The 24,119-nt window shown below is 38.5% G+C and overlaps 3 protein-coding genes across 5 annotated transcripts; all 3 read right to left on the reverse strand.

Moving 5' to 3' along the window:
• Positions 1 to 43: 43 nt before the first annotated feature.
• LOC145901622 (microtubule-associated protein RP/EB family member 1-like) lies at positions 44 to 5,231 on the reverse strand. Of its 2 annotated transcripts, XM_082989369.1 has the most exons (8): positions 5,001 to 5,231; positions 4,310 to 4,416; positions 4,072 to 4,164; positions 3,814 to 3,925; positions 3,446 to 3,538; positions 2,858 to 2,997; positions 2,370 to 2,540; positions 44 to 1,339 (listed from the first exon to the last, which is right to left on the reverse strand). In XM_082989369.1, exons 1-8 carry the CDS (start codon positions 5,167 to 5,169, stop codon positions 1,271 to 1,273), a joined length of 954 nt encoding a protein of 317 aa, XP_082845495.1. In that variant the 5' UTR covers positions 5,170 to 5,231; the 3' UTR covers positions 44 to 1,270. The 2 variants fall into 2 exon arrangements, with proteins under 2 accessions (XP_082845495.1, XP_082845496.1); XM_082989370.1 differs by lacking the exon at positions 3,446 to 3,538.
• A 506-nt stretch (positions 5,232 to 5,737) lies between these two features.
• Positions 5,738 to 12,701, reverse strand: LOC145901605 (NACHT, LRR and PYD domains-containing protein 14-like). Of its 2 annotated transcripts, none has more exons than XM_082989346.1 (16): positions 12,440 to 12,701; positions 12,328 to 12,387; positions 12,038 to 12,109; positions 11,731 to 11,781; positions 11,414 to 11,509; positions 10,658 to 10,705; positions 9,878 to 10,269; positions 9,385 to 9,645; positions 8,656 to 9,023; positions 8,257 to 8,395; positions 7,951 to 8,087; positions 7,690 to 7,828; positions 7,288 to 7,389; positions 6,717 to 6,977; positions 6,276 to 6,437; positions 5,738 to 6,111 (listed from the first exon to the last, which is right to left on the reverse strand). In XM_082989346.1, exons 1-16 carry the CDS (start codon positions 12,513 to 12,515, stop codon positions 5,992 to 5,994), a joined length of 2,484 nt encoding a protein of 827 aa, XP_082845472.1. In that variant the 5' UTR covers positions 12,516 to 12,701; the 3' UTR covers positions 5,738 to 5,991. The 2 variants fall into 2 exon arrangements, with proteins under 2 accessions (XP_082845472.1, XP_082845471.1); XM_082989345.1 differs by having other exon boundaries at positions 12,313 to 12,387.
• A 589-nt stretch (positions 12,702 to 13,290) lies between these two features.
• On the reverse strand, positions 13,291 to 21,239 carry LOC145901611 (rho GTPase-activating protein 39-like). Its single transcript, XM_082989353.1, has 15 exons — positions 21,114 to 21,239; positions 20,803 to 20,928; positions 20,189 to 20,359; positions 19,403 to 19,447; positions 18,554 to 18,674; positions 17,772 to 18,186; positions 17,470 to 17,642; positions 17,040 to 17,157; positions 16,514 to 16,696; positions 15,795 to 15,868; positions 15,514 to 15,623; positions 15,093 to 15,182; positions 14,815 to 14,906; positions 14,501 to 14,670; positions 13,291 to 14,233 (listed from the first exon to the last, which is right to left on the reverse strand). Exons 1-15 carry the CDS (start codon positions 21,125 to 21,127, stop codon positions 14,039 to 14,041), a joined length of 2,097 nt encoding a protein of 698 aa, XP_082845479.1. The 5' UTR covers positions 21,128 to 21,239; the 3' UTR covers positions 13,291 to 14,038.
• Between the last annotated feature and the right edge of the window lie 2,880 nt (positions 21,240 to 24,119).

Here is a 24,119-nt window from a genome sequence, read left to right on the forward strand (position 1 = left end):
CCACTTTTGTTTGTTAAACACGGTCGTGTTATTTTGAAGGATAGTTCGCGTGTGCAACAAAATTTTATGTCCAGACGGTGAGGTATGTGATAATTTTTGTGGAGGTTGGTCAATGAACAAAGGTTGGAAACCACTGGCCTAATGTTTCAATTTCTATGCACTTTGTGCAATTTTAGCCTTTTACCAGATTTTGACTTTACGCCGGACTCTTCTTGTAGTTATTCCTTCCGCATAAAATGGTGCTTTTGTATATGCAAAAGTCGTGCTGTTGTTTTGGGGGAAATGTTTGCGTTTGGGTCTTTTTTAGTAGGAAAATAACAAAGTTGTGAGGGTTTGGAGTTGAACTTGCCATCATAGGAACTTTTGTGTAAATATTATGCATCAGTGTTTGTTATTTGCTTGAATATTAACAAAACTTAAAAATGTCTGTTGTGCCTTGGTGAAACTCACTTAAGTTTGATAATTTTCTTTTGTCATCAGTAGCTGTTGGGTGACCTCTGAAGTAAGCACCCAAAAAAACTTTTTTGATTTTTTTACATTATCTGCAACAGTGATGAACGAAATAAAGAAGTTTATACCAAGCAACACATGTGGTGTACATTTCAAAAATAGAGAAATTATACGATAAATCGTGGAGATGAAACTTAGTAGCAGTGCTGGAAACATGTATAGCAGTTACCACTTAAACATTTATGAGAAGGGATTAAGATTGTCCAAGTATTGCCTAACATTCTTGAAACAGGTAAGTAAGTTAATACAACTTGATTTGTTCATTTTATACAAGTTACAAGGATTAGTTAAATCTACTTTAATCCAACATGTTTACTACTTTAATTGTTAAAAGTATTAATATCTGTCATACATCACTACACAAATGGTTTACATGGCAAAAAAACATGTGCCAGATTCATAAATAGCCACAACGGTAGACAACATTATTTGCTGTGGACACAAACCACTTGAATGTGGTGATGACAAAAGGTGTGCTTTGTAAACAAACTTTTCTAAAGATCGGCAGCTACTGGGCTCAGAATAAAGGTATCTCCGCAGCTTTCTCAACATTAATTTAGGTTTCCTTTAACACGGACCATGTACAGAACGCTAAAACATTTTCATAGGACTTGGCTTTAAAAAGAAAAATATCAGGGATGAAAGGAAGTTTGTACCATAGTTCTAAACAAGCACTGGACAATTTTAATAATTAATGTGTCATGTGGTTGATTCCAAGAATAAGGTTTTGTATAACTGATCATACAGTGCGGCAATTACATCAGTATTCATCCTGTTCTTGTCCAATTCCATTTGGTTCAACTTCATCTTCAGGAACTTCAAAGCCCTCCTACCAGGCCAAGCAGAATAATTAATAGACAACCACCAGCATATTTTTCATAAAGATTTCAAACTTAAGTGCAAATAATTCAAGACAACTTTCAATAAGTTTTCATGGGTTGTATACTCTATTCTTTTTAAAAGGCTTAATAATTACCTGTAAGTGAAATGCAAATAAAACATTGTCATAAATTCTTTGACCTTGGTGATAAATTTTATTGCCCTTGTTTAGTACTAACACACTGCCTGCAGGTCGTGACTATTTTATGGAACAATTCTGTTTCTGTAAGCCTTTCCTTTTCTGTCCTGTTTACAGGTTTAAACATGTGCAACTCAATTTGTCACTGAAAGTTTTCATGTGCAAATCAACATAACCTGGTATGTATTTCAGTTTATTACAATCAACTAGAAAACTCAAGCTGTGGAAGCAGGGCCAAAGAACTTGAAACAGAAACTTTGTATGCAATCAACTGGCATTATAATAAAAATGCCCTTTTGACACATTTCAAATCTTTCACTACTATCACATAATAAGTAAACTGTTATTGTCCTGACATTATTGCTGTAACTTGGAAGTCACACTTGATATACTGACAAACTATTAACATTGCTCTTAAAGCTCCACTGGGTCTCTCCCAATAAGAATTGTATCTCCTTCTGCATATTCATCCTGAAATGTACTCCCTGCTGCAAGGTTTTGTTGGAAAGCCGGGTCTGTTTCCATACTCCAATGGCCCTTGCACATAATCAAAGTAAGTGTTAACTTCACTTTCAACTGAGCGGCAGTTGTAAGCAGGCACTTACATTAACAGCTATTTTCAATACATACAAACTTTCCTACTGTCGGTTACACAAAACTAATTAAAAAAACTTTTACCTTTTAAACCAAAAATTAAAGTCCAAGATCTCTAATCATTACCTTGGTAGAGAGTTAAAATATGACAAATGAATATCAATTATTGGCCCAAACAATACCTTAACAAAGTCTGCGAAGCCAATACTGCTGTTAACTGAATTACTTTAAAACTGTGATGACATACCTCAGTGGCATAAAGAATTGTTGTAATTTTTGAACACATGTTCTGCATTTTATCATCACAGTCCTCTGAACTTTCCATATCTTGACATATCACTTCAATTTGTCGCAGCTTTCCAAAGTAGAAATCTCTTTCCTTTTCCAATGCTTCAATTGTTGTCTGTAGTTCTTCATTCTAGTGTAGTCAAGAAAAGTTTTGTTGAATCAATAAACATGCTTTTGGAATAAGAGAGAAACGTGAAACGGTTAATTCACCAGCTGACTAAACTGCATATATTTATTGAAGGAAGCATTAGTAATTAACTTTCAATCAATTTTCATTTGTTTTGCAAAAACAAACACTCCTACTGACCACAACAGCAGAAGTGTTCATGGCACGCAAGGCAACATCATCCTATTGTGCAAGCCCATACTTGGTTATATCCGCCATCATATTTCAAACCATATGATCATTTTACTGACCATCTATTTTTACAAATTTGAGGAACAAACCTGTTTGGTAAAGTCAGCGACCTCCGCTTTGAGGGATGTAATTTCTTGGTTGCTGACGACGGAAGTATTAGATGGGATACGCTGAGGTGCGCTATTCACAGATGTCGGTGGATGCCTGCTTGCGACTGAAGTGCGTGAATCTGAATCAATTCAAAACGTGTCAAAACATTCCCATACAGAAACAAACACAATAGTGTTTTATCTGTATACAACATGGGCCACTTTAACCCAGTAGAGTGGGATGTATTTAGCCTACACATCAAAGCAAAAGTTTAATAGAAGGTATTGTATGTTTACATCATATGATGTGTTGTTTTTTTCTAAAACAGTACTTTTATTGCACTATTTTTTACTGGCAACTTCACAGGTTGACTATAATGGCATAAACTTTCATTAAAAAAATACATATCAAAACCAAACAGCTTTGCATGCAAAGATAGCAATCAACATAGTGTATATGTGCAAAAGCAAGGTGTCTGTCATTACCACACATGGAGAACAAAATACACATATGTGTACAAAAAAGCAAGCATTAGTGCGTGAAGCAACCGTATGGTGAAATTGTGAACGTGCTCAGCACTTATTCACCATCCTGGGGTGTATTGGAAGTATCGGAGTGATTTCCGTTCACTATTTTTGGTGATTCCTTCTTGCTTGACTCAACATTTACTATTGGTTTGACTAGCATTCACAAAAATACAGACCCCTTATCACAAGCTACATTGTTAACTACACACATAGCATTAGTGCGCTATTGATTACAAAATTATTCACAGCATGCAGATTATCCAAGATGCTATCATCGGTAAAACGAAAAATTTTAAACTTAAAGGCTGCTTAATTTTTATATGACAGAGTCAATGAGTAAGACATGCATGCCTGTCCGAGCGGCTGCGCACAAAAGCAACAAATCAGCAAGATCATAAATTATGCATGGACACCGTTGCACTACTTACTGGTGGCTGATGGTTTGCGCGAATCCATTTTGGGTGCAGAGCGAGCTTGAGGAGTTTTTGAACTGGTCAGGGAAACTCCGTCCCTTGCTGCCACCGGATCATATTCAAAACCCTGACAAAAAATCACCAAAATATTACTATTCTGCTAAAAATATTTTTTTGAAATGTTTGTTTTATAATTATTGTGTTTTAATTGGTTTAAATTGTATACCAGTTTTAACCCAAACCCACAAAATTTAATAACATTGCTATACCCACCTGGTAGTTGGCATCGAAAAACTTCTTAAACCACTGAAGAAACTCAAAGTTGTCTTGAAATCTTCCTTTTACTAATCTTTCAACAGGAATCACCTGCAATAAACCGAAAAATTTCTATGCTAAACATTTATATTCAAACAAACATATTTGTTACAATGCAGTGGAGTAGAAACTAATTGTAATGTATATAAGTTAATATCCCAAAACAGGAAATAAATAATTCAAGGTGTTTTTTTACCTTATCAACACCTGTCTTCTTGAATACATCTTGTAATATCTTGTAGTTGGCAATATATTCATGCTCTAACTTTGAGTGCCACTTAACTTTCTTCATTGGCACTCTTCCTGTTTGTAGTAACACAAATTTTACATTGCCAAAATTATTCTTAATTTGCATAGAAGCAAAAGAACGGTAGCACCTGCAGGTAGTGCTGTTTTTAGTTGTATTTGGACAGTAGCAGAGCAAACCATAATATTGTGACCAATTTTGTAACAACAAAATATTTTTTTCACAAGGCAACAATTTTTATTTAGTTAGGGATTCTGGTTTAATTACAGCAAGATAATAATTATATGTAATTTGGTTATACACAAAAGCTTGTCATAATGCCCAAAGGTTGTGAATCACAATTGAACTACATCAGTGGTTCCTAACTTTATGAACCAGTGACGTACTAATCCCCAACAAAATGATACAGCACAAACGAAAATTGTCAACTTTTTACAGAAACTTCCTTCAAAAGAATGATAATATATTTGTCTACTCCAACATTTAAAAAGCGCCATCAAGGAGTAAAAATTTAGAAATGCGAACCAAACTCCAAACACTTTGGGCTCTACTGTACTAGTTGGAACACATTTTAACATTTTAAAGTAAACGCAAAAGAAAAAACACAAAAGTATGCACAAAGACATAAAGAAAAGCTTACCAGATTCCATAAAGAGCATGTGCATAAACTGGCAGTAGACAGCCCCAGTGCATAATTCCTCAACTTTTTTTAAGTTTAAACTTAGACTGTCATTGACCCAACGAACAAGTTCATGTCGGCTCAGGTTATCCGATGATACAGAAGTTGACGTTACATTCACAGCACTCATGTTCAACAGCTTATCTTTCAATCATTGGTTAACTAAAACTAATAATTTGCTTAAAAGGAACACTTGCTACAATATATTTTATGTTAAATTTTAGTTTTTCTAACCACCTTATCACGTCAGCATTATATGTTTACTGTTAAATCAAAATATTTTTTTAATTTTAGAACTTCAAAAATATTTTTTTCAAAAAACACAGGCTAAGCAGAATTGTACAGTTGGTTAAACTCACTTACTACATTGATTTGACCAAATGTTTTTTATTTACGACCCTATTACTCTACACGTATCTAAGGTTCTACATATATGTATCTACGGTTGCATTATTTTAAATTGCGCATGAACAATACACTTACAATTCTTTTAATTTTTACACATGCGAAAACAAGCAACAAATACAGCACGTGTTCAGCCGAAATTGTCCACGTAAATTCTTGCTGAAGTTTAATATCAATTGTCACTGAAAGAAACAGCAAAATCTCGAAATTTCTTCTCTACTTCACATCTGCGGAAAGTTGAAAATTTCAACAACCGCACTCGGCGGCATGCTTTCACACCGGTTCGATCATTTAAATGTATTTTATTGGTAACGACAGTTTAAAGAAATAAATAACACCCAAGATGTGACAACTTTTCAAAATATCAAACACAATTTCTGACATAAATTAGAGCAATAATAGAGAAAATGTCTAAAGTGACTACAGGAATCAGCCTGTGCAAGTCTCTTTTTTCTGTTGATAAATAAAGATCTTATACTGGCGTTGATCATCTTTTACTCCTTTTGATGTTCCAGGAATATAATATAATTTAGAGCAATTTATGAATTCAGTGAAACTTTTGCAGCGTTACGTCATCTTCAGCATCGAAAGTTTTCACTTTCATCTTCAAGTCGTACCCGAAATCACGCGAGCTGCCGTCACGCCCGAATACCCACACCTCAGGTCTCTGGTACAATGTAAAAACAAAGTTTTGAATGTTAATATTGGTTGAAAAGCAATTGCCTACTTATTTTGTCAAATAACTTGAAAAAAATGCAGTATTTTATTTCCTGGTATATGTTAGAATGCGCAAGTGCTTCCTTCTAACGATTTTAAAAAAGGTAACCGTACCGGTGGGTGCATATTGCAGTAGTGGCCATACAATGCGTTGATTTGTTCGTTTGAAATGTCACAATACGCAATGTGGATTCTTTCAAACTTGGGAAGAAGTTTGGTAAGGGAAGATGTTCCTGCGCATCCCAGCCAGCATTCAACCAGTCTGATAGCTTGGAACTGAAACACACGTATTTATTTCGGTCGCGATGCATTCTCACTGTTACAGAAAAGTATATGAATGTTTGCTTTTCTTACAAGGCAACCTGTAAGACAACTAAAGCATGACATATTTCCAAAACTTGTTCAAACGTTGATAAACTTCTTCGAGACTTTTTGAAGCGAAATTATAGAATAGCTATAGGCTGCCATACACTTACCGCAATAACTATTTAAGGCTTTACGTTTGATGTATTATGTGATTGTAAAGAAGTGGGAAGTTTTAAACTAGGTTCACACCTTTTCCTTAATACACGAAATTCCATTGGCCAGACGAACAAAGCTGTCAGCATTGAAAGCAACCTGGTCCATATCCACGTTCTTTAGCGGATTTTCCTCCAAATACTCAGCGGCAGTCTTGAGAAGGCGTAGAATGCTTCTTACATCGCTACTGAACACGTTCAAGTGAATTCCAAGTTCAACACAGCCAAGTTTAAAGGTCTGCGGCAAAGCACGTTTTGCCACTTGGAGTGTGAAGGAGTTGTCATCAGCTTCTCTTACCTGCGGCAGAAAATGTATTGATGCGAGTTTTCCGTCTTTCATAAAATCACAAGGGGTGCCAAGCACGAATTTACTTGGAAATCCATAAAAATAAAAAAGCATCTCGCCGCACGTTTAAGAAATTTGGGGATTCAATTCAATTTTATTTCGCACAAAAAGAACTTAAACACGTATAAACGAGAAAATATGTAAAACAAAATGGCACGGGCACCGTCAACTCCATATGGATGTTTGAGCCGTCACGATGACAGTCATTATGAAATAAAATATCCTTAAATTGAATAAAATAAAAGTTGCAAGTTCAACTCACTTGGTTGCAGAGCTGCAGCAACATGTAGCTATCGAGGGATTGGCGTTTGAATTGCATGATGGCCGTTGTCTTCAGGATACCTGCCCGCTTTTCCCAGTTGGTCTGCAGAAAGTAGTTTGAAGTTGCAGCAGACAAACATAGGTTGGAAAGCATTGCACAACAAATATAGTAACGCAGCTTGTGGTTCAAGCGAAAAGTCAGAACTGTGTTAACAACATCATACATAGCGGTAATGTTTCGTGCAATCACAAGATTTGCAGGATCGCCCCACTGCGCAAGTGCTTACTTGGCGATCACAGCGATTGTATCAGGATCATTAGGGTTAAAGGCTTCGCAACCCAGGCATTGCAGCTATTGTGGCCAAGGTACAACATCAAATATAGTTTGTATTCCTTCACTGACTTTGAACTTGTGAAACCGGGTAAAGTTGGATTCGAACTCGGCCATGTTGTGGACGTTCGTGAGGCCGTACATGATCTTGGCAACCACCTCCCATCTCGCGTCTTCCACAAGGAGTTGCTCAAACTTATCGAAATCCTCACTGCAAAAAGATTTACATTAATGAATGCTGAAAAAACGTAGATTTAAAAGAAGCATTAGTTTAACTTTACGATGCAGAGATAGGCTGTGGAAATACTTCTGGAATTTTTGTTTTGAACTTACTTTGGGGCAAAGAACATGAGGTCAATGGCAGTGAAGAATTCTTGCCAGATCATGTGTGAGAAAGAGTAATTGTGATCGCCCTCCAGCACTCTGAACTTAAGCTTTGTACTCCCATCCAAGTAAGTAAACATGAATGCCTGAAAAATAAGAATAAAAGATTCAGAAAGTTCGAATGAAATGTACATGATGGATAATCGTGTAAGTGTTGAACAGCTCGAAGGCCCAAGAAAAAATATTGACTATTTGCTGAATAACTTCAACTGTTTTCAAAATAAATCGAACATTCTTTGAACGTTGCCCTTATACCTGGCATCCCCCCTTGCTCAAACCAACTTTGCTGATGTCATCTCGTTTAAAAACTCCCTTCTTGCTGACGAACCCGTTTCGTGCAAGACGAGCAATTTTGTTCAGTTCCCCGTCCCCATTGTTTCGCATGTGGGCAGATCTACAATTACGTTAAAAACAGCATTATGACGACATGAATTTCGTAAAACTACAAGAAATTCGTAAAACTACAAGAACAAACAAGCATAATTGGTATGATACACAGTTAATATAGTGCAAGCTGTGATTTTGCTGTAAATATTTCGCAATGACATTGGCTTTATCACAAAGGTTGCAAAATTTTGAGAAATATTGTAGTAGCTCTGCATGAATATCCCCCGCCCCATTAAAACACAGCGAGTGAAAAACAAATAATTTCACCTCAAATATTTGTTCAACAGGAAGGTCATGACCCTTGTGATCGTGTTTAACGGGGGTTTCCCGCTTTCGCTCCTCCTGGAGTCTTTGAACAACACGGCGTAGAGAATGATGCAGAACACGGGAACGTAGCAAGCTGTTTCCAAGTCGGGATCTTCGTGCAAGATGCTGTTGACGCGCCCGCAGTCGTTGCCACAAATCTGGTGGCCGAGTTGCTTCTGTGAGTCGTTGTCCAATCCAAGGATACGGATGACTGCACCCGGTCGGTAGTCGGGTGAAAGGTCAAACGCCTGACGAGGTCGGCACGTGACCAGGACCTTCGCTTCGGTCAGAAGGTTTCCGCTTAGGATGGAGCGAAGAAGAACACTGGCCTGTTAAAATGTAGCCTTGGTTACTGGAAACATCTCTTGTGTCGGTTAAAGACGAAATATATTTATCAGAAAAAATCCGGTTATAACGACAGATGGCTGTGGTTGCGTACCACTTGGAGGTAAAACAATCGGCGCGTACCACCGAGTTGAGTGTTACGAAGTAACCTAGGGGATGAAGTAAAAAACATTTGGAGATCACATACGATTTTATAAATTCTAACTATTTCCGCAAATTACGGAAAGGTGCTCGCTTAACTCCTGGAATGCCGTCGCATACCACTAGTGGTACCACCGGTTGAAAAACACTGGCTTAGGGTTTATATTCAGAAATAAACTAAAAATCTAAACGCTTCACACTTACTTTTTGTGAATCTGACGGGAAAAACCGGGGCACGGGACTCAGTGCAATGTCGTCAGCATTCGCTTCGTCCAAGCCGTCAAACACCAACACAATGTACGGGTTCTTCTTGATCTCTTGGAGGATGATCTTCTGTTGATCCTCCGTGAACTCGTCGCCGTCCGAGACTCCGTATTTCAGGAGGAATTGGACGAGACTGAGCTTCTCGTCGAAATCGATGTCGCGGATGCAGATGTAGAAAACCATCTTTGTGGAAGGAAGAATCTGCAATTATATTTCTTTTGTTAAACGCACATTTTTTACCGGTCGAAACAGTGGAGCCAATGTACTTGATTTCATGTCAAAAAGTAAGTTTTCTTTCTGTCGGGCTGGCATTTGGCAACCACGTTTAAGCGGCCGACCCATATACTAAGAAAGAAACCTCATCGGGATTCAAGATATCGCGGGTTCGAATCCCGTTGTGGAAAACAAAATCGTTTATCTAATATGGCCCCACCTCGTGGTCGAGTGTCATCTGTACAAACTTCCGCGAAAAGGTGCTCTTGCCAATACCTGCTTGGCCAGTGACGAGGACCCGATTCCCATGGACATTGAGAAACTTATCTCGGGCTGGGCCGTACTGAGTGCTGTTGCCCGCCTCCTTGCGGGCGTTTTGCAAAGCAAGTGGAAAAATTTCTTCCATGGTGACGTCACCTCTTGGAGCGGACTGTATCTCGATGTGAGAGCGCCTCTGGCGGCCTACAGGTGCTTCAGATGTGTACTGGCGGTCCTGCTCACACATGAGCTCGAGTTTGACCTTCTGCAAGGGCTGGTCAAGGTCAATGGGTGTGTGATTTTCGCCGCATGCTTCTCTGGCACGTTGTTCCGCGCCGCGAATGAATTTGTCAACTGCACAGTAAAAAAGGGTAAGCATAACTTTAATGGTGTTACTCCAATAGGAACAATTTCTATGCGACTGTAATTTCAAAATACTGCGTATAACCTCTTACTGTTGAATGTAGGTTAGTTTTCGCTTAACAAGAACATTTAGTTTTTTCTTTGCAAGCAAGGGGCGTTTAAGGACTGCAACTATTCACTCAAAAAACATCGGAAAACACCTACTTTATTACTTTGTTCGATTCAAGACATACCATGACAATGCGGTTTGTTGTGATTTAAAAGTGTGATTGTTATGTCACACACGGGCCAAAGAACAGAAACAATACAATGGCAAATAGACCCGATGTGGAAATTTTGTTACATGATATTCCACCGCACGTGCGCGTGAACGACGTACCTGTGTTTTCGTGGTAAAGTGGATTCGAGAGTTCTTGTCGTTCCAAAGCTGAAACAATCGATAACAATGGTAAGATGTTGTTCTAGTAATTCAAGGACAAAAGGTTTGTCACAACGGTGTTGCGCCAAGCTGTTTCGTATACCGTATTTTACGGACCATAAAGCGCACCCGATTATAAGGCGCACTGTCAATAAATTGCTTTGATTAGTTTTTTGTTCATACATAAGGCGCACCGGGCTATAGAACGCAACGTATTTTAAGGAGTATGGGTTACCGTATAAAGCTCATTAAACAAAAACTTGTTACGTAACAAATGTAAGCAAGTCACAATAGTATGAATATCACAGTTGCTAGTTGTTTTTACCGTAGTTTATTGTGTAAGACGGTGGTTTATTTATAATAGTATCGGTACTGGTTTTGAGTGTAGGCAATAAAGCACTACTTGATCCATACATTAGGCGCACCGGCTTATAAGGCGCACGATCAATTTATGAGGAAAAAAAGGATTTAAGTTGCGCCTTATGGTCCGTAAAATACGGTATTGTGAAATATACGAAAATGAGTGACATTTTAAAACCATTGTTCTTATTTGTATTTAACTTTGCTTTTTAAATTACATTTTCCATATGACTATACTCTAAAATACATCACACTGAATTTAACAAATCAGAATCCTAAAATTGACCACTAATGAAATCAAAAACCTGAAATCAAATTGTAAGATACCTAATGTATCAGTTAACAAGTGCTACTTACAGTTAGGCTGGGATTGGTAGTAGTGGTTATTGACGTGGTTTACTACGTCCCCTGCATGCAAGCTTGAAACGTTGTCGCAATTCAGTGCACCACGAGCTACAAAATTTTGCAGTTTGTCAAGATTTCTGTAAAACCCTTTGGACAATTAGCCATAACCAATTGTAGACATATGGCATCATTAAGATAGTTTTTCTTTAAAAAGAATTCGTTTCTGTTTTGCTATTGCATATACTCAAATCTGCCATATTCTAAATTAGATTTACCAACAAACACATGAACACATTTTTTTTAGGACTAGCCCTGTGAAATTTACATACCACTTGCTGGAGGCGTGGAAAACGCAAAGACACATTCATTGTTGTCGGTGTCTGCAAATAAATGTTTGCTGGGTATACGTTTGATTATTCACGCCTTTGTTGGCGATATCGTCCAAAAACAAAAAAAAACGGCCTTTTTTTATCAGTTATTCAGCACCAACTGCTTCTTACCAGTTTATTTGCTGGTTTATTTTGCTTAAAATAATGTATTTGCTTGCATTCTTTTGAAGAGTTTTGGGGTTGTACATTGCCAGACACTGTAATTATCCAAGGTTTTTAAAAACAATATAAGGAGAATAACACCCACCTGCACTGCTTGGCAAAGAACTGGAAAGTTCGTTTTGGGAGATAATGCGTCCCATCGGAGGTACATTCACACCTAAATCCAATGAAAAACGGTTTTTGCCCAAAATATAGCCACAAAGACTGTCATAGCAGCACCCAACATATGCTGGCACCGTATTACGTGAAATTAATTTAGAACCGAATGTATATGGTGGATGTTGCATTCAATAGATAAGAGTTTTAGATGCCTTAGGAGTACTTAAATGTTATGAACTTCTGGAAAACCGTTAAACACACTTTGTGCACACTGACTGCTGGTCTGGCGCTGTCGTGATGTCATATTCTGTTCGCTGCTGTTTCGAAACAGTGGACCTTGATACAAAAAAGTACATATCAAAATGTTCACAACTACAAGACGACTCACTTTTTTTCGGAGTGGTTGCGCTTTGACTGTTCCGACGACTTTCTTTGTCAGTTGAAAAATAGTCGAACTTTTTCATTGTTGAATTTACATTTATAAAATTTTGAAAGTTGTGTAGGCTATATCTCCGTGACCAACCAAATTTGGGCAATAACACGTAAAACTGTCACCTAAACATGTATTTGCAACTTTGAACAGATTGCAGTTGTAGTCAACAACCAATCATCCCAATTTTCATACAGCAACTCATGAAACGACTGCAAGATTAGCGTATCTGTTAAAAATCTTTCTGGCAACTGATCAGCTCGTTGGCCGTTGTTAAAAAGCGCGACACGCCTTTTTCTGAATGGCCTTATGTACCTTGGTGTAGTGTTACAGGCACTAATGTTATTGTTTAGGTAATAATAAATGCTATTGTTATGTCACCTATACGCCCACGTATTTTGCGATGGGGTCGAATGATGTAATGCTACCATAAGTTGTTAGTTTGCTGAGGATACTGTACACGCCAGCGTACAAGTTTTTGCATGTGGAAAAGTTTAATAACCGCAAAAGAAGCTTCCTAAATTGCCGTAAAGCTGTAGTTTCACAACCTTTCCTGAAGTCGGCACCTCTGCGGAATTCACCCATTAATGGCGGCCAACCAATGAGTGACCGCCACGTATACTGCAATCAGCCTTTCTATCGGATGCTTGATGGGGGATCTTATCATATAAAAAGAATGTGCCCTTTTTTAGTTGTTTACAAGGGGTCGCTTTGAAGTTTATGTTTAAATAAGGACTCATGGAACTTTCTCTTTTTAATTGGGTCGCGGGTCACATTTTGAGGACCCCTGTTCAGAAACATCACTGAATTCTTACATACGGTTAGTCTGAATGCGAACAAACGTCATCATTTCAATCTCCGAATAACTTTTAACTTGCTCGAAAAAGCAAACGAACGAACAAAAAACAATAACACAGTGAATCATCCGCTGGGTGGCGCTTTCACCACGCGATGGCGCTGTAATACGCGCCGAAAGAAAAATTCAAGCCGTTGATGATTGGAAACATAAGTTGCTGGAAACCAACCAGAATGAAAAGGTAGTCGCCTATTTTGGTAAGGAACCGTGTTGTTTGCTAGCAGTAACTACTGTATACAGTGTATGATATGCCGCCTGTTTTCGTCATCTGCCCAGCGGAAGACAAATTCGCGCGCATGCGCACTACAGGCGATGGGGGAGCGGGGGGCATAACCCAAACAGATACAACGAGCAGACTATACATAATCAAGGCGCGGTTTGGGTGATTCCCCCGCGCCCGGTGAAAATATTGCATCGAAACTTATTGCCAACATGATGACATCATCGCCTCCCGATTAGCGACGTCATAAAATCATACTTGGAAGCGAAGGTAAAACAGTGGTCAAGGGAATATTCGGAAAAAGTGAAACGAAATATTTTGCCAAAAAACTCGAACCGAAGGTATGTGACGTCATACACGATGACGAAATCATACATGATCGCAACGTCACTAAAGCGTTCCTTCGAATGTTAAAGCTTCGGGCAAGTTTGGACTTCAGTAATCTCACGCACACCCATGACGTAATCCCTGATGACGTGTTTCACACTACGCCTTCCAGGAAGGAAGTGTCGTAGTGGAGGACAAGCGTTCGGATAAACGACATTTCTTTCCTTGTGTTCTCGAATATAATTCTGGGGTCGTCGGATTCGCATCTCAAACAGTTCGGAGCCATAACCATGGCGAGGTTACTCGCGTCCATCTTCGTCACGCGGGAGTTCGGAGGCTGAGCGAACACCTGTCAATCAAACGTCACGTGGTTAGAAAGTGGGCGGGGATTCAGAAATTAGTGACCTTTTTTATTGTGCAACGATAAGTGGGAAGTTTTACAGAATAAACTGTTTGTGTAAAGTAGGTTTATAAATATATTCGCGCAGCATAGAAATGTTGAAAAACACGTCTATGTTTGTTTTCTTGTAAAACACACAAATACGATCGAACACACGAGTGAAACGATTGTCGCTAAAACTTTTCCGTATTTGCCTAAAAAAACACGACAACACACCTGTAGAAACTTGATGAGATAGGAAAGACAGAGTCGGTTAAGAGGAGGTAACTGGTTTACCACCGACACTGCGGCCTCCGCATTGTCGTAATTCTCAACGCACATATCATACCACGCAGGTGGAATCAGCGGCTCCTCCAACTCACGATACCACAGTTTCAACAACGAGCCTGCAATTATTACGTCATAAATATATAATTGTCTCTATGACGACACAATGTAGTTAGATTGCTTTATCTGTTAGAGGTCAAAGATAAAGCTTGACGTTTGGGACCAGGTTCCTGGATGAAAAACCGGCGGATATGACGTCATACCTGGTACGTGGGGATCGTGAAGGTTTTGGGGTTTTTCCCATTTATCGATGTGAGCTTTAAGTACGTTCACTTCGTCGATATCACCTGGCACTCTGCATAAGATGATCATGAATGTAGTTAGAAATAAATGAAAACACTTGGAGTGAGGTTCAAAAAAACGTGAATCTTGTACACTTTTATTAACTACATTCGGTTGGAAGTTTGCTAATTTCGGACTTTGCACATGTTGTAATAAAACTACTGAACAATGAAAGCCACAAATGCTGAACTCTTATTACCTGAAAATTCCTTCGGTCTGATTTCCTCCAAGCCTCAAAACTTCTTCTGATAAAGTTGTGAGAATCCACGGAAGTCGGCGTTCGGGAAATCTACACAAATAATCAGCAAAATGGAAACAGTTCGCCAAGCAAAGTTTGCAATATGGGATTTCTAGACAACGGTAGTACGAAAAAAGTTTCCTTAATTTACTGTGTCGTCACAATGAAAGGACATTCAGTTTTTAACGCAATTGACATGGCTACACATCAACCACAGCCTACACAAAAAATGATCCCGACCCCAGGTTTTGTGATCTCAGACTGACGTACAAACAATCTTCATTTATTCAGAAGTAGCAAAATCGTCATCACAGATCACAAGTTGTAAGTTAAGACAAAATGCGCAACATTTCAGTAATTGCCTGCATTGTGTTCAACCAACCTTTCCTGTTGGAGTTCAAGGACTTCCTGTAAGGTGTTTCCAAACATGGAAGGATTAAATATGGAACGTTTCGCTTGACCAACCTCATCAGCCGTAGGCTTTTTGTTGCCCTGGTTACGAAAATAGTACCGTGTTTGTTACGTCACAATATTTGCTTTTTTGTTTGTTTTTGATTATTATATTTCTTACCAACTGTGAGCAAACGTTGCTACTAAATCAAAACAACATCAACCAACTTATATTTAAACTTCTTGCGCAGAAATACAGAAACACCAACCTACCCTCTTAGCTCCCGTTTGGTTGATTTTTGCCAGTCTCTTGCAACACACGTTTGCATACAGTGAAATTTGCACACCTGGAAAACAAACGAGATATTTCCTAAAATTTGCTTTACCGATAGACAAAACAAAAGGCTGGTCGGAAATGAAGAAAACACATCGCGCCTTGTGCTGCTACAGACTCAAAACACTAATCACACCCAATGGGCCAAAGAAGTTCAACAAAAATAATGAAGAAGAAAGCTAAGTCAGTGATGACGTCGGCCTGACAAATCGTTAATGATGACGTCGCTGCTGTGCTCCCATGTTGTTGTCACGCGACATGCCTCTGGCTTGTTGCGTGTTGGTGCTGCTGCTGTTTCCCTTCTGCCTGCTCAGTCCTTTATTACCCTGACGCTTTTCTTGCATGCACTCATTGTAGTACTGATGATGAACGCAGTTAGTGTTCGAAACGTTTACTATTTCTAATGTATAACAGCATTTTAGCTTTGGCTTTCATCTTCAAAGCTAAGTCAACAATACATCTGGACAACCTAAGTAGAAAACTGGCAAGATTTTCTACAAGAGTCACACCAAGCTGCACTGATGATACCTTATAGGTCGAAGCAGTGTCCATTTGTATGCAGCCTACATAATTCATATTATTGGCTCCATAATTATTTGTAAAAAGGGTGTAAATCGTTGTATTCGGCACAGCACACATTTAATCCATTTGTTCTAACCATTATCGTCGGGTAAGTCCAAGTGGGTGAAAACGTATCCTTCTAAATAGTTATAGAACTTGCTGGAAGGAGGGAAAAATGCCAAGCTCATAGCAAGCAATTCCAGCCCCTTTTCCATTGAATCTGGTTTGGGGTTTCCAGTAGTTTGGCGGCAAAGTTGGATAAAAATCTCATCTCTTAAACCTAAAAAGGAAGACGTTATTTATGACTATATATTATACCTATTTCTATCATAAATTATACGAAAAATAACGCCCGAAAACAAATTGTCCTTTTCAAAAACGTAATTTGAACAACTTGCTGCTTACAATAACTACAGTAACCATCACAACAAAGTTATTTTTTTGTTAAAAATAAGATCAATTTAAGTATAAGAATACATAAACGAATCGTTTACTGTTACTACTTATTTGTCCACTGAAATTAAAATACCCAAATTTACACAAAAAAGTAGGTCATAGGTTACGATGGTGAACTATCAACAAATTACGTCATGCGTCAAGCACTATGACGTTATAATTCTCACTTGCGTTCTGCCAACCCTTGGTGATAATGTCGAGAGCGAGTAGTTCAGTTTTCTTTGCTTTTCTGTCGCCCATGTAAGCCTGGATTAGTTTGAAAGTTTCGCATGCTTCCTTCTTCGTCTGTTGAAGGAAATTAATTTTAGATTTGATGTTGAAACGTTAAATTTAAGTGGTATCTTTACATTATTTTACATTGGTTCGAAATACTCTTGCAAATGCTGCATATATACTTACATAAATGTAATATTTTTATTGTCTATTTGCGATAAAAGTTAAACAAGCTGGTGAAACGTTACAACTCACATTGATCAAAGATATTCATAAATCGTTAAAATTAAACAAAACGTCAATCGCAGTGAGCAAGATTGACAGCGTCCACTTTAATAAGTCGCATTCGTTACGTCACAAGGCACGTTGTTTACGTGACAATACCTGCTTGTCTTTCGTCATAATCATCGGTTTCCTTATCGGTTCTCTGGTCCAGGATAGCATTGTATGGATGGTGATTTTCTTGCGTAGCAACCCTTTGGTGTGTACGTTTAAGTTGCTTTTGGCGAACGATTCCATGTTTACTTTTTCCGAACCGCGCTTGGAACGACGGAAGTCTATTAAAAGAATTGATTTGTAGTCATATAAGCGTCTATTTATAAATTTCCCCCCAAAAGGTTAACGGTCGCAATATGCTTAAAATCGATCATGTATTAGGTTCAGTTTCGTTTTGTTCTTGGACATACCTTTTTTGGGTGGGGCACTTTGCTGGGGAAAGCTCTGGCTCTTGGACAGAGCGGTTGAATTCCGCTCTCCTCCACTCTTCCTCTTTTCCGGAGGTTGCGACTCAATAGGGGATGAGGGTTTTTCATCCGGCATTAAATCGTACGACTTCGACCTCAAGTAATTTCCATTCCCAACCAGTTCCCCTTCCGAATGCAGGTCGGGCATTGTGGCGTTGTGTTGGTCGGCCGATAACTTTATCTGTTTGGGTTTAATTTCCGTGGAATCGAGCGAGCCCTGGCCGTCGGACGCGTTCCAGTTGGAGTCGGCGTTAGGGTGGTTCTCCTTGTCGCTAGGTGTCGCCGCCATGTAACCTCCGATTGTGACGTTTTCATAACTTGGGTTGGAACACGCGAAGCTCGTACCTTGCTCCGCAATCTACGATATATAAAAACTTTTAAATATTCATGATTATGTATTACAAGAGAGAGTTGCATTAACTTAGCTGTGCTGCAACACAAAACATACTTTCTACAAAGTGTTTGGGGCTAATATGCTACAAATACATGAATATATATAAATAAATGACACTAAGACAACTGTTTTTATGCAGATTTTTTAAGTGGATTATGAACAATGAAGGATGAAATGAAAATATACACAATCTGAGGAACAATGATATCTGTAATTTGTGAAGTTTCAAAACAGTGGATGAATTAATGAACTTGGTTTGCGTCAAGTCATTACTATCAGAAACAGGTTTAGTCATCCGCATTTGTCCTACATATTATCTGATGTTGCAAACCTGGGAATCAGTTGACTTTCGTGACTTTCCAGCAGATGTTCGATGACGTTTTTTGTATTCCTGAGCTCTTTGTGTGGGCGTCATATTCGTATCACTGTCACTACTTCCAGTTGAATCTCTCCTGGGGGTCAAATATACAAGAAAGTTATTTTCATTGATCATTAATATTAATACTACCCTTTGTCCTTTTTGTTGAATTGAAATTTTCTGACAAATGTATGTTTGGCCAAAATAATCAATCAATACCGTATGCCTTTGTTTTTATGTTTGTTCAAATTCAATAAGCTTGGTGATGGGCTGCAAATTTACCCAACCAACACCAGTCACATATATTTCCCTGCTTGTGTTTGTTTGTTAAATAAAAGCTATTAAACCGAGACCAGATATGGGTTTGACAACTGATTATGGCATCACAGGTAACTCTTAGATGACATTGGTTTACAGAAGTGGTTGATATTAAAGCCCTTTATAAATGTCCACAAGTGTGTTAACACCTAATGCGGATTACCAAGCCATGTCAACAGAGATACTAACACAAGACATTGATATCAACAGTATTATCCGAGAACTAAGAGGAAATTAGTGTAAGTAGATCTAAATATTTTAATCCACCGCATAAATTGATCAACATTCCAGCGCAATCCAAAGAAAACCAACAGATGTTGTCAAATAAATAAAGATATAAATATAGGCACAATTGTGCATTCCCTTCAGATCAATATCCTGTTCTTCATAGAAATCGGACGTATGCACATACGGGCCCAAATGAACAATCAAAATAGACACAGATACAAATAGTAATAAAAGGTAACAAAATTCTATGCATAGTAACAAGTTATCTGTACCAACCTGCCAGAGAGTTGCCCACTGTTGGTTCTGGACCCCATAGTCCGTCTGTTGAAGAACATATCAAGAGTCATTGTATGTATCACACTACACACAACCTATAACTATACTAAGTGTAACTAAATTGGTTGTAATCAATCCTAGGCAACGTTCTGCAACTAAAAGCAAAGGATAGCCAAGTTTTATGGCCAGATCTGCACATTTGGACCATTCTAAAACTAAGCCTTCACATATACAACAGAACAGTGCAAACAAATTAAAGCTGTTTTGAATAACCAAATATAAAAAAGCCACACATTTGTCATGCTACATTTCAAACTTTCAGCAGAACATCATCAGACAAACTGACTAGCTAGACTGAGGTAAGATACATTACCACTTTGAAATTAGGCCAACCTTGATGATAGGTGGCATGTGTCATTGATAAGAGACCAGGAAATGTCTATGTTTTGGCAACTCTCGCACAGAAACAAAACATGAATCACGAGAGAGGAAATAGGGTTAACTTTACATGGGAACGTACACGACTAATTTGGAAAACACGGAAACAGATGACAAGATTGGAGGATGGGAATCGATTGATATTCTAAACATTCTACAATTTATGTGCAACTGAATTTGTTTTTGTTTTGAAACATTGATAAAATACTACATCCTTTTCTGACAATATTGAGCACATTTATCACATTTTGCAAAAACTTTATAAACCACCTTATTAAACTACCCACAGTTACTAATTCAAGGCCATCAAAAAGCTTTAACTTAGTTAAGAAAGCATAAGTGTTGTACCTGTGCCTAGGTTTTGGCTTGACCCCGCCGTCACCATCTGTTTCTTGTTTCAACTTCTGTAGTTTTGATAGAGGAACAATATCTGCCCCCTTGGGTCTGTGCCACACTGTCCGCTGGGTGCTCGCATTGTAGTAATAAAATCTCGAAGTCTTCTGGTCAAACAATTCCCACCTGAATAAACAAACATATTTAAAATTGAATTCAACTTCCAATAGCCTTATTTTTACAAATGCAGGCAAACATTCAGAATGTTGTCACATTAAAATTAAGTGACAGAAGATTGGATCATTCATGTCCATGAACAATAGGATATAACACCACAAGATGAATTATCAACTACAGTACCACGCTAATAAATTAGACATGACTAGCTTGTTTATAATTAGTATTGCATGCTAATGAGAAATTGGTAACCAATACAGCCAGCCAGCAACAAATTATTTAGATAAAAAGTAATGATCTGTGTTCAAATAAAAGGGTTGTTTTACATAATCTATCATGGAAAATTTCCGTAGGAAAAATAATACAACAAAATTTCTGCTTATTATAGAAAGTCACAATTCACAAAATCACCAAAAATTAGTTTTTACCGGTAAAATAGGAATAGTACTCACCACTGATCATCTGATGACTGCTTGTATGAAACATCTGGTGGAGGTTCCCATACACATTCACCAGTAATCAAGTTAGCATACATCCTTTCCCTGGTGCGAGGTTCTACTATTTCCACCCATTCCGCCCTAGCAGAGAAAACATTTGTTAAATACATGCACATTTGTACATCAACATTGGCAGTGTTAGCCACTAAAAAATAAATGCTCATCAACCAACACCTTTAAATATGACCTAACCTGCACAAACATAACAAGTAAAGTGCATTCCCACATACTGATCATTGTTCAGACAAATCAGAAAGTCATCTTACCCCATCACAGTCATTTTAGTCCAAATCCCAGTTGAAAGCTGAGTTTCTGAACAGTTTCCACAAAACAGAAGAGACTTTCACAGACAATCCTAAACTTCTTTACCAGAAACCTAACTTAAGTTGCCTGCGTGGTAAAAAAAACGGTAAATGGTAATTTTGAAGGCGTAGTCACTACATGCAATCCGCCAGAGAGAACGGAATCTGAAGTCACAACAAAACCACAGAAAACAAAATAATAACTTACACTCCCAGCAATTACGCTGACGGCGACTGTTTTACAAAATGCAGGCGCCCAGGTAATGGTCGCATGCGGTACCGGCAATTAAGTCAGATTTCACAAATGCAAGCTTTGGACGAAAACAACTTTTCGACAGACCGGCTTTACTAAGCGAACTAAACTTACTCCACATCCTGAATCTGCGGTTTGAAAGATGGAGTGGAGTGCTTTTGTACTTGTCCTGCAACCCGCAGAGCTATTATTCGATATTTCAAGACCACTTCGTTAATTTTTTCTGTCTACTGCTTTGTGTATCCATGCGGGGCTTTAACAAAATCAGCATTTTGGAAAACACAATTATGGCGACACTTTCCTTCGTTGTAGGAACTACATACAGTTATTTAACTTTGATCATTTTGCAGCACTTTCACACGAGGATACGTATTTAACGCGTGGAAAGCAACAACACGGAGCGTTTTTCATTTGAACTAATCGAAGCCTACTTAGCGTTATTGAACTCGCTTGAGTCAGCCATTGTTTTAAGAAATGGTCTGTTTTGTTTGTAAGTACCTATTGTTCTGCACTGCGTACGCCTTCCAATGGAGCTCTTGGTAAATGGAAAAAAATCTGACTGGGTCTTTCGCTAGTTCTGTACACAAACCTTCTTTTGTCTTAACCATTTTGCCTACACCCATACAAAGCCATTCATATTAATATTCCATGAGCATTAGCACCAAAGTTTGCAGTCATTAGGCATTTCGGGACAGTCGATGCTTGTAATGGGAAGCTCAAATTGTATTTAAAAAGCATTTACTTGTGACAGAACCCAACTACCTTAGCTAGGCTAAAAAAGCAAGTCCCCAAACACAGTAAAATATGCAACACCCCTCTTTGCCTTGCTGAATAAAAACACAGTGACGTCACTCACAGCACAACTGGTAGCCTGCCGTCATATCCGCTTTAAGAGCCGGTCTTTGATTAGCTGCTGCAGTGTGTGCAGCCCACACGCGCCTGTGAGATGTGCAGTTGAATGTAGGGCTTCGGGCCAATGCAAGACGGAAACGGGCAAACCGCATCCAATGGGTTTAATGCGTGTTTGTCGGGAGAGGAAATAAGGAGTTGCGGGTGTATGGCGCTAATACAGACTTCCCATTTTGCAGCGCTGCTCCAAATGGAATAGGTTAAGGCGAGGCTACGGGCACCTTATAAGCACATTGGAATCCCACCAACTCCAAGTTGCTAGTTTCTACTCTCAGTTTATCCGACCGTACAAAAGTCCTAAAAACAAAGTACATTGCCCATCCAGCCGTAAAAATGAACTTGGCCTATTTAACCGCAACCAAACTGTACTGGAGCGCGCATACATCACCGGAATTCAGACAGGTACCAATACAAGTCAACTATATGTAACACAATGCGTGTTCAACCACCCACCATTCCAACAGCACCCACACAATCTATATGTGCGCCTTGCAGACTGTTTGCTTAGGCGGCAATTCCTAACTTACGTATAACACATGTACGTAACTATCAATGTAATAAACACCTGAATGACACAAACCTTATCCGCCATGGGGATATCGTCCAGTTACAGACCAAGAGTGCGATTACAGATGTTCACTGGTCAAATAGAGAAACGCAGTGCGTTGTGTGCTACGCAGTCCATAAAGTCGAAAAACATACGTTTGGCTGCAAAACAAACATTGTTCACATTTTCTTGTGCAAAAGCATCATAAAAATGCCACGGGCAAAACAGGTCAAAGCTCTTTGACCTTGCAAACATTGCAGTTGCAAAACGAAGTTGCACAATAAAACGCATTTTGCAAACAAACAAGTTTGTTCGAATTATCGTTCGTGCTGGAGGGTGCAGCGAGTAAATGATTAACTACAAAGTTATTCTGATAGACGCAATACTTGGAAGTGAGCGGCAAATAACGTGTGTTGTTTTACCTGTTTATCACCCTAATTAACTTACAAACTTGCAAACTATCTTGCAAAGGTCGGAAAAATGTACACGTAATTCCATTGTCAAATTCGCAAACCTATTTGTGTTAGAAATAAATGAAACACATAAGCATAAATAAAAAAACACTTGCTGCATCCAGTTGTACCAAAAGGAAAAAAAAGTACCAACCATCAATATTTTCGTCAAAGCACCACATTCACTTTTACTAACGGCGTAATTGCACATATTTTGGTCAGTTTTCAGCTGTTCCATATAAGAATATCAATAACGTCCAAATGTTACCAATTTCTCCAGGCTCCTCTCCTTATATCAAACAGAATGGTCGGCTTAATCTAAAGATTGATTTCTCAAATTAGGCCTATTTTCATTCGGTCAACCGGGCACAATGTTAATCGCAAGCCAAATATTGATTTGGCTAAAAACGGAAAATTCACCATAACTTTGCAGTGACAATCGTTTGTTGGAATTATGGATGGAAGTGCAAAGTTTGGCAAAAACATCAACATGCGAGCAGTTACAAAAAAACGATAACAACTGTCCGAAAGAATTTGAATGTGGCATGAAACCAAAACAGAAAACAACGCCATGGAAACAACTCGTTTCACTACGGAACAGTCTCAGCGTTTCTACTTTCGACAGCTTGTGTTAATCTGTTACGTCACAATGGACCTTGTTCACACCACTGTGTTGTAACATGAATACATAATGAAAGAATGAGAAGTGTGGAATGGGTTCTTTATTGTCCACCATTAAACACTGACAAAATATAAAAAACAAGCATTCCGACGCCAATCATAGAATTTATCAATAACTGACCTATTTG

This window comes from Ascidia mentula, chromosome 5, assembly GCF_947561715.1.
Source record: "Ascidia mentula chromosome 5, kaAscMent1.1, whole genome shotgun sequence".
In the NCBI taxonomy this organism is placed as follows: Eukaryota; Metazoa; Chordata; class Ascidiacea; order Phlebobranchia; family Ascidiidae; genus Ascidia; species Ascidia mentula.